The following is a 14,294-nucleotide window of genomic DNA, read 5'->3' on the forward strand; positions in this document are numbered from 1 at the left end:
TCAAATGCAAAGGCTTCATGTTGACAGTCTGTGTGACTTATGCGCTCTCTGCAGGTAAATAGACAAAATGCACTATACAAAAGCTACAATAAAAGTACTACTAATTTTCTATAAATAAAAGTAGATTTTTTTCTTCTTCATACAATTGACTTTATTATTATTTATTTATTTAACGACACCAGCATAATGGGTATTACATATTTACATTATTAACAACAACTGCTGCCGGAAAAAGTCACAGAAATGTAAGTGCTTTTAAAACAAGTTTTCAGTGCATTTTTGTTTTTAGTTTGTTCCAAAAGGTTTATGTATAACTTTATTATAACCTTTAAGGAAATGCACAAAAAAAAGTTAGCAAATTAATAATATTATATTATAAATAACGTATTATATTTATATATAATAACGTATTATAAATAAAAGTATTATTTCTGTGTGAACTATCTTATGTTTCTCATGCCTATTGTTTGAAAATCAAAACAGAGATTGATTCAGAAATGTAGTTTGCACACATTGTATAGTTCATTAATATGTTTTATGATGCAATGACGATAACTAAATCTGTCATACTATTAATTTGGGTTCTGAATACTAGAAAAACCCTTAACACTAAGCATATGTTTTATGAATTCCTCTTCAATACAGTCTACATTACATGCAATCTTGTAATAATCTGCCAGACAAATACATTTCCATCCTCCCGGGACAAAGGGTGACCTGTGTTCACTCTTTATCTGAAATTAAGTTTACTGGAGGCACATGTTTACCTTTTAGGTTCACCTGAACACTCAGTGACGGCACATTTGAGTTTTTTGCAATGCAATGAAAGACTTCATGTTCAAAATCCAATTATTGCATCACCATAGGTTACAGTTTAATCGTATTTGACTTGGGGCAACCACGTGTTTGCTGAGAGAGAGGGCGAGAGAGAGAGATTTAGATGGGAGAGCTTTCTTCTCAGACTGTCTTCATCAGCATGAATGTTTTGACAGATCAAGACGTGCAAAAGGTAAGAAACTGCATCTTAACTGCTATCACAACTCTTAAATACAACAGATATCGTGTTTTGTTCTATGCACATACTGAAAAACGCAGATTTAAGACATGCCAGTGCTGTTAGAGTGCAGCGTTTTGCTGCTTTATAATATTTATAATAAATGTTTTCATAAATCAGCGCCTCGTGCAATAGATGCATGAAATAAAAAAAATCGCGATACCACGTGTGGAATAATTTTTATATATATTTTAAGTCTGTTGCGTAATTCGCTGGTAGAATGGATTGTGGCATAATACGAGGGGCGTGGAAATGGGCGGGTTTGCAGGAATTCAAATCGTGAGTAATAATTATAAATTTTAACTCTTCATATTTTTTTCAGTTTAACGGCTACATATTTTTAACAGTTGCAGCCGCGACAGTATACCGTCTATTTATTGATATTATTAGTATTATTATTATTATCCAAAAGCGTAAGACTATTTGTCATGTGACATCTGTTACTTTTCTCCGCGCTGATACGAAAGGCCTAATCACAGTCTTTTTTGACTACTTAGTGGATTTTAGTTTACAATTTTTAAAGATTAATTTTACTGATTTAAAGTTTATATATCAATTTACAATCATTAAAGTTAACTTTTTAAGTAAGTAAATAAATAACCAAAAACCTCCCGAGATTTGAATGGCGCTCTATGTAGTAAAGTTAGTCATTTTTCTGAATCACCGATCATGTGACGGCAAACATAAGTTAGTGGATCTGCATTTTGCTCTAACCTATTCTCAATCACATATACTTAAATAAAATTATTTTGTGAACTTTTCTCCCCAAAACTGACGAGTATATCTGATGGCATCACATCTGTTTGAAAGCTGACCTCTGTGAATAACCGAATCATTGGAATTACATGCATTAACAAAGTACTTCAAAGAATACCATGCCACTACCATGGTACACGTGCATTAATGATGCTTTTTGATGATGTGAGGAAGAGCAATGTATTTGTTGTGCAGTACAGGGATGAGGGCTATCTGGTGCTGGAGGGCCTTCTGTCCCCAGAGGAGTGTGATGCTTTACGGGAACGAATGAGTGAGATTATTGAGCAGATGGATGTTCCTGAACACTGCAGGATACAGTTCTCAACTGACCACGACGAGCAGCTTAAAAAACAGGTAAAATCCTTCCATATGAACACCCAGCATGCACCAGCAGGAAGCATTTACAGCAGTGTCATCATAAATGTTCTTCTGTGCTTTACTGCCCTCATGCAACCAAATGTTTCTGGGTAAAGATGCAGGTAAATAAAGTTAACTGGATTAGACACAAAGCCTGTCGTAACTGGAACAATGTCCCTTGTAAATCCACATAGACTCAGAAGTGGTTAGAGCAGTCAAATCATGTTCATATTTGGCGTTTATCCAGGGAAGTGCAGACTATTTCATCACAAGTGGAGACCAGATCCGTTTCTTCTTTGAGAAAGGAGTGTTTGATGATAAAGGTTTGTAGTTTAGTTGCTTTGTTAGTCATGTTGAGATATAGAAAAAGACAGGAAATTCATAAAAATTTGACTATTGTGTTTTCAGGAGAGTTCAGCGTGCCGAAAGAACATTCCTTGAATAAAATCGGACATGGTGGGTATTTCAGAAAATAGCTTTTTGTATAATTAAGTCATGTATTATTCTTTTGGTCCTAAGTATTTGTGTTTTATCTTTCCTACAGCTCTCCACGCTTATGAGCCGCTGTTTAAAGCGGTCACCCACTCTCCCAAAGTTCAAGTAATGACCAAACCTCCATGTAAACAAATGTAAACTGTGGTCTAATTGTAAACACTTGTTTCAAAAACTTATTTGATTTATGAGAAACTTTAAAACCTTTTAATACCAGACAACCCAGACCAGTGTTGCTAATGTAAACTAAAGCTATTAAAAAACATTTCGGCATTTGAAATAAAATAAAATAAAATATAAACATTACATTTTAACTTTTTAGATTAAAAAAACTAAAAACGGAAATAAGCTGGTCATAAGTTATTACAAATCAATTAAATCTATATAGAAATATAAAAATGACAAGCACGGAAAATTACTAAAATGAAAACAGAAAATTATTATTATTATTAACTCAATAAAAAATAAATAAAAATATTAATACTAAAACTAGAATTGAAACAAAACTTAAAGCTACATAGAAATATTTATTGTGACCAAAGCACAAAATGCCTTAAACTAAAATGAAAAAAGAAAATATAAAACTAAAATACTAAAACTTTACCGGAAATAAAAATTGATTAAAGCAAATAGAAATTTAAAAATGTAATACAGAATGACAAAAGCACATAAAAGCTAATATATATATATATATATATATATATATATATATATATATATATATATTGGGGCTGGGACTTTAACGCGTTAATTGAGATTAATTAATTAAACAAAAAATAACGCCTTAATTAAGATTAATTAATTACAGAAAGATTTTTCTTGCATTATTAATAATTTATTTTTGTGAAGCGGAACGTTTCTCACTGGATGAGTTTCGGCGGACCGATTATACTGGAGCACCAACTAGCGTTCTCATATCACCCAGGCGGCAAGGAAGTCGACCGGAAGTTGAAGTCGGCTGCGTGCTGCCATCTTGTAGCAGAACTTCACTTGCGTTAGCATTCCCATTGACTCCCATTCATTTTAGGCGTCACTTTGACAGCGAATAACTTTACATCTGAGGCGTTTAAAGACTCCATTTGTCCATTATTTATTCCTACACGGCAATGTATAAATGGCTCCATTACCTTCTATGTTACATTATGGCCCGTTGAAACAGTTTTTATAAAAAAATAGGCTAACGATTGCGTCATGACCACTCGACTCTCTGTCGCATTACCGTACAGACAGGAGGAGAAGCTCGCAGTCAATTAACTTAATGTGGCGTACTGGCGTTACATTTTAAAATACTATACAAAATAATTAATCAGAATACTTACTCCTGCTCACTCACGCCAAAGAACTCCCCGGTCAAGCTCGCCGTCTCTGCAAGATTAACGATGGCAGTTTGCACGCACAGCTACTAGAAGATTTACGTCTGTCAGACAGGTTGCTGATGTCGTCAAGCTTCGTTTGAGTCTGCGCGTCAGAAACGGAAGTGCTAAAAAATGCTAAAAATGGGCTTCAATTGTCTAAGTTGATGTCCAATGGGGTCGCTGTGTCCATTTCTTTTACTGTCTATGATATCACCGCAGCACATCGAGCCTCAAGTATCACCTCAACGCAAAACATATAGCAACTAGCGTGGACTTTAAACTTTATGTTGAACTATGTATTATTTTGTTGGTGCAACTGGCAGTTTATGTTGAAATCTTTATTGTTTTGGCCAAGGTTATTGAGAGTTGGACTTAGTATGTTACTGGAGGAATGATGCTGAAAATACAGCTGCACATCACATGAATAAATTACAATTTACATAAATGATAAATTACAGTATATTAAAATAGAAAAATGTTAATAATATTTCACAATATTACAAGTTTTCCAGTATTTTTGATCAAATAAATGCTGTCTTGATGAGTAAAATAATTTCCTGTAAAAAAAAACATTAAAAATCATTCTGATCCCAAACTCTGACTGGTTGTGTGTGTGTATGTGTGAATATATATATATATATATATATATATATATATATATATATATATATATATATATATATATATATATATATATATATATATATATATATATATATATATATATATATATATATTCACACATACACACACACATATATTATATATATATATATATATATATATATATATATATATATATATTCACACATACACACACACATATATTATATATATATATATATATATATATATATATATATATATATATATATATATATATATATATATATATATAATTATAATATAATATAATCCCACTAACACACTAGGCAAGGCAAGTTTATTTATATAGCACATTTCATACACAATGGTGCCGATCTGAATCAACCGAGTCGCGAACAGGCTCCGAAGTGCCGATCTGATTCAACCGAGTCGCGAACACGCTCCGAAGTGCCGATCTGAATCAACCGAGTCGCGAACAGGCTCTAAAGTGCCGATCTGATTCAACCGAGTCGCGAACACGCTCCGAAGTTCCGATCTGAATCAACCGAGTCGCCAAAAGGCTCCGAAGTGCCGATCTGATTCAACCGAGTCGCGAACACGCTCCGAAGTGCCGATCTGAATCAACCGAGTCGCCAAAAGGCTCCGAAGTGCCGATCTGATTCAACCGAGTCGCGAACACGCTCCGAAGTGCCGATCTGAATCAACCGAGTCGCCAAAAGGCTCCGAAGTGCCGATCTGATTCAACCGAGTCGCGAACACGCTCCGAAGTGCCGATCTGAATCAACCGAGTCGCCAAAAGGCTCCGAAGTGCCGATCTGATTCAACCGAGTCGCGAACACGCTCCGAAGTGCCGATCTGAATCAACCGAGTCGCCAAAAGGCTCCGAAGTGCCGATCTGATTCAACCGAGTCGCGAACACGCTCCGAAGTGCCGATCTGAATCAACCGAGTCGCCAAAAGGCTCCGAAGTGCCGATCTGAATCAACCGAGTCGCGAACAGGCTCCGAAATGCCGATCTGAATCAACCGAGTCGCGAAAAGGCTCCGAAGTGCCGATCTGAATCAACCGAGTCGCGAACAGACTAGTGCCGATCTGAATCAACCGATCGCGAACACGCTCCGAAGTCCCGATCTGAATCAACCGAGTCGCGAACAGGCTCCGAAGTGCCGATCTGAATCAACCGAGTCGCGAACACGCTCCGAAGTCCCGATCTGAATCAACCGAGTCGCGAACAGACTCCGAAGTGCTGATCTGAATCAACCGAGTCGCGAACAGGCTCCGAAGTCCCGATTTGAATCAACCGAGTCGCGAACAGGCTCCGAAGTGCCGATCTGAAAACTTCGACCAAAGAATGTAAAAAAATAAATGCATTTTAATATAGTAAAAATAATTAAGAATGGTCTAATCTATATTATATTAACAGCCTAACTTTAAGGAGCAATGCACCATAAGATCACCTTTAAACTATAAAAAACACTATATTTCAGCCTATATTAATAACCTCTATGTAAGAAAACATTGAATAGCTTACCATACTTACCAATTTTTCAAGGTTTCAAGCTAAGCAATCCACTGTTTAACCATCTTGATAAAAAAAAAAAAAAACTAAAAAAAACTATGCCAAATATTCTTCACTCTTTTTATTACACTTCAGTTTGTCATAATGTGTTTGAGAATATGTGTTTCCTATCTGCAGAACCTGGTTAAGAAACTCGGCCTGATATATCCAGTGATTCTGCAGAGTATGTACATCTTTAAGGTACAGTTCATATGTCCTGCATGCTTATATAATAAAGATGACACACATTTGTAAAGGTAATTAATTCATTACTTCCCTCTTCTCTGTCTGATCTGTCAACAGCAACCAGGGATTGGTGGAGAAGGTAAGACCCTCCCTATCTTTAACCAATAGGAATGCAGTACAAAAACATGTGGCTGACCTTTGATCTTTGACTTCAGTGACCCCTCACCAAGACGCCACCTTCCTTCACACGCAGCCTCTGGGAAGAGTGATGGGCGTGTGGATCGCTCTGGAAGATGCTACGCTGGAGAACGGCTGTCTGTGGTTCATACCGGGATCACACCACGGTTAGGCAGATTCACAGGCTTTTGTGCATGCATGCTGTTTGAGTGAAGCTGTATTTTGCATTGTAAATGTTCCTGCGTGTGTTAGATGGGATTACCAGACGAATGGTGCGGACACCTAAAGGCACGTTTCCTCTGACTGATTTCATCGGCCGAGAGAAGACACACGACGACAAGCTCTTCGTTCCTGCTCCTGTTAAAAAAGGTGAGTTGAAGAATCTCTTTGTGTTTTGTATTTTTTTGCAGTCCACTGTGTGAAACTACTTGTACCAGAAGTAAGCTGCTTAACATTAGTAATAATAATAATATTTTTATAAGTTACAAAAGTATAAAACAGAAAATTAAGGCAAACATTGTGAATAAATGAGTTTTTAGAGCAGTTTTAAAGGTCTGGAGTGAAGAAAAAACACTAATAATATTATTAGAGGAATATTCCAGTAATATTAGTCTGTCTATATAAGTACATATGTGTCTATGTAGTGTTAATTTAATTTATATGTGTATTTAGTATTAATATTTTGAATTTGTATGTGTATGTATGTATATATATCTAGAAGTTAAATATAAAATAATTGAACCTATTATAATAGTTATATACAAACATTTAAAAATGACAATAGCACATAACAGAAATGCAAAATGGGAAAAATTGCGGAAATGGAAATTAATATTAATAATATTAGTCTATGTATGTACATATACGTGTGTGTGTGTGTGTATATATATATATATATATATATATATATATATATATATATATATATATATATATATGCTTGAAAGTTTATGAACCATTTAGAATTTCTTTTAGAATTTCTGCATCAATGTAACCCAAAAGATCATCAGATTTTCAGAAGTCATCAAATTTGACAGAAAACCCACTCAAAGTAGTTGAAAATATATACTTAGTCATTTATTTATTCAGGAAAATGATCCAATATTAAAGTATGTGCATCTCTAGGATAAGCAGTCCATTTGAAGGTGAACTCTGAGGACCTCAGAAAAAGAGTTGCTGTTACTCATCAGACTGGAAAAGGTTACAAAACCATCTCTAAAGAGTTTAGACTCCACCGATACACCGTCAGACAGATTGTGTACAGATGGAGGAAGTTCAAGACTGTTCCCCTGCCCAGGAGCGGTCAAACAACAAAGATCACTCCAAAAGCAAGACATGTAATAGTCTGTGAGGTTGCAAAGGGCTCCAGGGAAACGTCGAAGCAACTAAAGGCCTTTCTCACATCGGCTAATGTTAGTGTTCATAAGTGCATCATAAGGAGAACAACACTGCTGCAATCTGCAGTTTGCTAAAGATCATGTGGACAAACCAGAGGGCTATTGGATAAGATTTTCTAGATGCATTTTAATCAATTGAATGCATCCTTGCTGTATAAAAATATTAATCGTAATATTAAACAACAGTGTGTGTGTATATTTTATGATGGTATTTTTGATCACTTTTGTTAAATGTTTTGGTACTGTAGGTGGAGCGGTTCTGATTCACGGTGAAGTCGTCCACCGCAGCGCTGCAAACACATCTGACGCCTCACGCCACGTTTACACCTTTCACATCATGGAGTCTCAAAACACCGTTTGGAGTCCCGAGAACTGGTAAGAACAGTGCATGCTGGGTAATGCAGGACATGCATGAAGAAGCAGTGGAGAAAGCCTAGTTTGTAACTTGAATCTGTTTTTGTGTCTCAGGCTACAACCAACAGAAGAGCTGCCCTTCCCGTCCCTCTACACCTAAAGACAGAAACAACACCAAAACAGGCCTGATAACGTTACCAGTGACCCTGAAGAGATATCAGCTCAGTCATGTGACCATGAGCCTTTTAATGTCTGGACCAATGCTCACACATTTAAATATGAAGATTTGAAATGGGCCAAAAACATCTTTCTTGGCATGAAATCATTTTGAATCAGCTGTATATTTTATCTACAACCACAACAGTGGCTTTTAATAAATGGCTAGTTGTTTTTAAATAAAGAGTGTTTATTATTTATAATCTGACTTCCGACCTTTAATATTTTAGAGAAATGAGAAACGTTTTAATTTTATTAGAAATTCAGTTTATTTCCTTTTAACACATCCTTTGCATCCAACAAAATCAATACAATATAGAAAGGGTATGAATGTTTGATAATAAGAATATTCTGGATATCCAGAGGAAGAAAATAAATGACCAAATGCATTTCTTAAGCCAACCAGTCGGACAAGAAAATCTGAAAAATCATATTTACATTGCTGGAAAAAAAAACTGCAATGAAGAAAATAAAACATGATACTCAACATAGAAAAAGTTCCAACTGTTTTTGATCTATATTTTTTCACAATAGTATAAAAAGTTATTATTGTTTCATGCTGGGTCACTTATTTTGTAAAAACTTGTCTTTTGATGCAAAGTAAAAGCAATTATTTGAACAAAAAGTGTTAAGTGTAAATACTGTAAATACACAAACCATTCATAATTTACAAAATAAAACTCCAACAATCTTTGTCAAATGTCAAATATGGACCATAAAGTAACACATTTTAATACAAAAGCCAGGTAGTTTAAAAACTTGTTTACACTTAAACGAGTGTCATGCAAATGTCGAGTGTCAGCTTAAATGTCCCAGAATGCACTGCAAACCAAACAGGTGATTGAGCACAGTTCCCGTGATAACCGTCAATGTAATATCCTCAATACAAAACGCTAAAAGCAACAAACCTTGCACCCCTTTGAATTTGAACCTCGGTCAAATATCATGAATAAATTCAAGTATAAACACATAATTAACACAATCTTTATCAGAGTAAAGACACAACAGCTGAATTACATACATGCATTTACAATATAGTGATCTGTATATTAATATCTACTGCCTCCTACATATAGACCCATGCAGACAAACCACTGATAGCACTGAAATATTCAGAATACAAAACACTTTTTAAGGCGACAAGCTATGCTACCAGTCCTTCATATTGCATTGGACAAAAAGGCAAATTCTAATGATTGCATCAAAATTATTTTTGAGTATTTTTGTTATACAATAGAAAAACAATGGTGTTCTTCGATGGCTCAAATGATGCATGTATGCTGTGATAAAGGACTGAAAGTATATATTACAATTGCATAACTGATAAAACTGCTAAAACATGTCAAGGGTGATACAGTATGTAAAAAAAAAAAAAAGTCTAATTATTGTAATGCAAAAATGTTTTCAATGTTTAATTAAATATTATAATAGTATTAAAGTTACCAAATATAAATACAAAATGATAGTCTGTACGTTGTAAAAAAAAAAAGAAAACCTGTCATTTAAACTATAAAATATTTAATAATTTATAATATGAATTATTATAATATTATATTTTAAATATTGAATATATATTGCATTACAATAATTGATTTTTTACATTTTAAATTTGTAGAAATGTGCTGTTAAAAAAAAAAAACCCCGGAAAACTTCAATTCATATAGCATTTTTACAAGACGTTGGAAAACAGATTTATGGAAAATATAAAACAAAAGACAGAAGACATTTTTTCATGAGATTTATTTAAATAAAACACACAAAATGTAGACTGTGTCCTTCCTTCAGTGTTTGCATCCAAGATGCGTTTGTGCGAGTGCAGACATTGTTAAAGGGCATTACATTTTCCATTTCTTTTTTAATAATGTGCAACTCAATCCCTGTCATTTAAACTGGAGTGAGAGGATTTGAACGAATGAAATATTAACAGCGTCTCAAGACTTCAGAGCTTTCTCTGGGGACACACACACACACACACACAAAAAAAAACACTCAAAACAACATATTTATCACCTGTAAACCTTAAAAATGTAAAAGAAGAATATTTAAAGGGTTCTGTTCTGGCTCCCATAGTAAGGAAAATAAATACTATAGAAGTCAATGGGATCTGAAACCTGTGTTCTATCTTCTGTGTTTGGCTGAAGAAAGAAATTCATATGGGTTTGGAATGGGTTTAATAATTTTTTGGAAGGAATATCCCTTTAAAGCTACCAACAGCGGCACAAAACTTTGTTTTCAAATAAAAAAAACATGAAAATTTCACCATCAGACATTTGATTTTGTGCCATTTTGTATGTTGTTTACAATATCAAGTACTTTTCTAGTTTGCTTCACTCTAATACTATAAGAAACCACATTCACCACATTTCTATTCACTGTACAAGGGTCATAAACACTCTAATGACGTTTCATTATTGCATTCTGCTTTGCAAACTCACAATACTAGGGCTGTACCGTCTGAATTTAATGCTGTTAATATCTGTGCATTGGCATAATGGTATGATCTGTGATGGGTCTGATCTCAAAGCAGCAGGAGGATGTAGAGGTACAGAGGGAGCAGCAGGTTGTCTATCTGCAAAGTATACGCCTCCAGCATGGCCACCATTGTGATTGAGCCCACGACCCACGAGTAGCTGGCGTTCAGGTTTATACTGCTGTCAGCGATGAGAAAAACCACCACGGCGATGATCTGAGCGAACACGGAGGTCGCCGTGCCCTCGAAGGTCTTCTTAGTGCCAGGCCAGCGGATCTCGCCGACTGCGCTTCCGAAAACAGATGCCACGGTGTCACCGACCCCTACTGCCAACACACCGGCGTATGGCACCAGGCCACCGGCGCCCCCTAGGCCTCCTTTAGGGGTGCAGGATGCGGGTGTGAGCCAGACTGGAAGGGCGACGCCAAGGAGAAGGTAGATATGGGTGAGAATAAGCGGTCCTGAGTCTCTCTCATCCAGGAATAAAGTAAGAAGGTTTCGCAAGGGTGGTCCGAGTGGTCGGATGCGGAAATAGCGGACGAATTCGAGGAACAATAACGCGGATAGGCATACGACTGAGGCTAGCTGAAGAAGAGGACGGTCTAGAGCGAGTCCGGGTACGAAGGTTAGCACGGTTAGGAAGTGGAAGTACTTTCGCACGGTCGTCGATGCTTGGTGCTTCTTGCTTCCAGCGGAGCGATGACTATTTTGATGCATCACAACACCAACTGCTAGAAGCAACAAAGCGGCCCAGAATCCAATCAGCCAGAGGCGAGTGTTGGTTTCGGTGATGAAATTTAAAAACCAGGTGATGGGGTGATGCTGCGTGAGCAGGGTAAGCCATGGAACCAATAGGCCCAATCCCAAAACGGCCGTCATGGTGTGGAAGAAAAGCGACGCTGACCAAGTTTCCAATTCCATGAATACGAAAAGCACGGCGAAGAAGATTCCCAGCAGCACTAAGCCTAACACGGCGACTGGCAGGAAATACATGAGTGGGTCGGCGTTCCCGTTCCCGGACGACGCCAGGGAGCGCTTGATGAGCTGCTTGATGATGAAACTGATCCCGCCGAGGATGAGGAGGGCTTCGCCGGGAGTGAAGCAGCGTGGGAGGAGATACAAGAGGATTAAGCTTAAATACACAAAAATAAGCAACACCTCCAAGACTTCGATCACCTCGGAGACTGTTAGTGTTTGCTTGACTGTGTACAGAATGGCGCTGCTGGCGATGCCGGCTATAACGCAGGTGTTTGTGGGCACCGGGCGCGTGATTCCCAAAGCGATGAGCGATAGGAACAGTGCCAGCATCATACCGATCACTGTTATGACCATTGCGAATCGCTCCATGTAAACGTTCCCCACAGCGATGCAGCGTCCCCTCAAAGCCAGTCCCAGCAGCGGCAGCACCATGCTGGCCGGTAACACGCCGCTGTTAGCCGAAGGCCGGAACTGGAACACGGCGGCGCCGGTCCGAATGAGCCGATCCCATTTGTGCTGCACATAAAAAGCCTGGATGGCCAGAGCGATGCAACACCAGGACAGCTGGTTCCACACGGCATAGTGAACGGAAAATACCATGCCAAACACCACGCCGGATTCAACCAGCACAGGATCCAGCTGCATGATCGCGGGGTGGAAGTGTGACAGAGGTTTCCAGGAACGGGAGACTTCAAATACAGTAGTCTGTCAGAAAGTTCCCAGTGAACACACAAGCATCGTCCACTTCTCGCTCTCCTGCACACAGCAAAATAGACCTTGGAAAAGACACATCAAATTATCATTAGACACAGACCATAAATCTGTAAAAATACACATTTAATAATAATAATAATTAATTTTTAACTCATTTTTATAGTTTTTTTCTCTCCACACAAAACCCATAATAAACTAAAATGAACAAAATGTTATTCTAAAATATTTTATTTTACTTTATGAAATTTTCTCCACACAGAAACACGACATACTAAAATAAGCAAAAATTTATAATGATAAAATATTTTCTCAAACTTTTAGAGTTTTCTCCAAACAAAAACTAAAATGAAATAAATATTTTTTAACATGTTACATGATTATTATGAATATGTACATAAGTGATATCATATAACTTGGAGTATATGGATGTAAATGTCACAAATGGTAACACTATGCTATTATCTGGTACTAAAACTGTACCATGGTACAGCATCAGTTCTTTTTTCTCAAGTCATCACTCAACATCATGGTAAAAAAAGTCTGACAGAAAGAAATTAATTTACTCAATGTTGTTGTGATGACACCTACAGACAGACTGTCTCACGAAACCTCCTTGCCATTTTTGGTACAACAGACATATTCCAACATCCCTAAAATGCTTCATAGAGAGCTTATAAGGTTTTGAGAAAGAGCTTATACTCTCTCAGTGAAACTAAAGGAGGATGTCATTGTCACATTTCTCAACGGCGTTTGAACTCTACACACTGTGAACTTTGGCACTGTTGAACAACCAACACCAGCGATCTCTAAACATGGTAAATTATGAAAAGACAGTGTCACTTTGTCAGTAAAAGTAAAACGATCTGCTTTTAAAGGCTGGATGCTCAGGCATTAGTGATTAATAATATATGTACGAATAATAGAGAAAACTGTTAGGCCTGTAACACTAATATTAGTGTTTAAAATATTTGTGTTTTTATCCATAAATCCATAAATGTATTATTAGATCAATATTATATTGTTGGACATAAAATATTATTTTTTTAATATTATTATTATCAAAACCTTATTCAATACAATTTCTGGTTATTCATAAAATGCATTTATTTTCCTTATTTAAATATAAATTAAATATAAAAACAAATGTATTGTTAGACAACACATATATATTAGAAAAGATTGCTAGTCTATAAACACACCGAAATTATTTACAAGCAAGCATATTAGTTTATCAATACATGCGATTGCATACAAGTTACACATATATTTAGAGTAATTGTTAGACTTAACATTAAAAGACTAAACGTAAATTATAATGCAAATGAAATGCAAACGCAGTGCTGATGTTTTCATTCACTGCAACACCAGCTATTCATTAAACACCTGACCCTGCACAGCAAATAAACGCATACATACGCAATTACACCAAATAAAGGATAATCTTACCCTTTTTTTTCTGCGAGTTAACGCTTGGCTCTCGAACAAAATAATATTCCTAATGTTCTGCCGTGACTCATGCTTAGAACACTCAGCTTCTTTTACTGTCTATGGCTGGGAGCGGCCATGTCCAAATCACGTGGTGTCAGAATAATCACGTGGTTAACGTCAAAACAGTTATTTTAGTT

General features: G+C 36.5%; 2 protein-coding genes across 2 annotated transcripts; one reads left to right on the top strand and one right to left on the bottom strand.

Moving 5' to 3' along the window:
• The first annotated feature begins 845 nt into the window (after positions 1-845).
• Positions 846-8,710, top strand: LOC127941670 (phytanoyl-CoA dioxygenase domain-containing protein 1-like). The gene is made up of 11 exons (XM_052537001.1): positions 846-1,009; positions 2,006-2,164; positions 2,415-2,490; positions 2,576-2,623; positions 2,712-2,767; positions 6,316-6,378; positions 6,481-6,502; positions 6,579-6,707; positions 6,793-6,909; positions 8,186-8,312; positions 8,406-8,710. Exons 1-11 carry the CDS (start codon positions 941-943, stop codon positions 8,449-8,451), a joined length of 912 nt encoding a protein of 303 aa, XP_052392961.1. The 5' UTR covers positions 846-940; the 3' UTR covers positions 8,452-8,710.
• Positions 8,711-9,475: 765 nt separating this feature from the next.
• On the bottom strand, positions 9,476-14,245 carry LOC127941669 (dolichol kinase). The gene is made up of 2 exons (XM_052537000.1): positions 14,116-14,245; positions 9,476-12,731 (listed from the first exon to the last, which is right to left on the bottom strand). Exon 2 carries the CDS (start codon positions 12,598-12,600, stop codon positions 11,026-11,028), a length of 1,575 nt encoding a protein of 524 aa, XP_052392960.1. The 5' UTR covers positions 12,601-12,731; positions 14,116-14,245; the 3' UTR covers positions 9,476-11,025.
• Positions 14,246-14,294: the final 49 nt, after the last annotated feature.

This window comes from Carassius gibelio, chromosome A21 (genome assembly GCF_023724105.1).
Source record: "Carassius gibelio isolate Cgi1373 ecotype wild population from Czech Republic chromosome A21, carGib1.2-hapl.c, whole genome shotgun sequence".
Lineage (NCBI taxonomy): Eukaryota > Metazoa > Chordata > Actinopteri > Cypriniformes > Cyprinidae > Carassius > Carassius gibelio.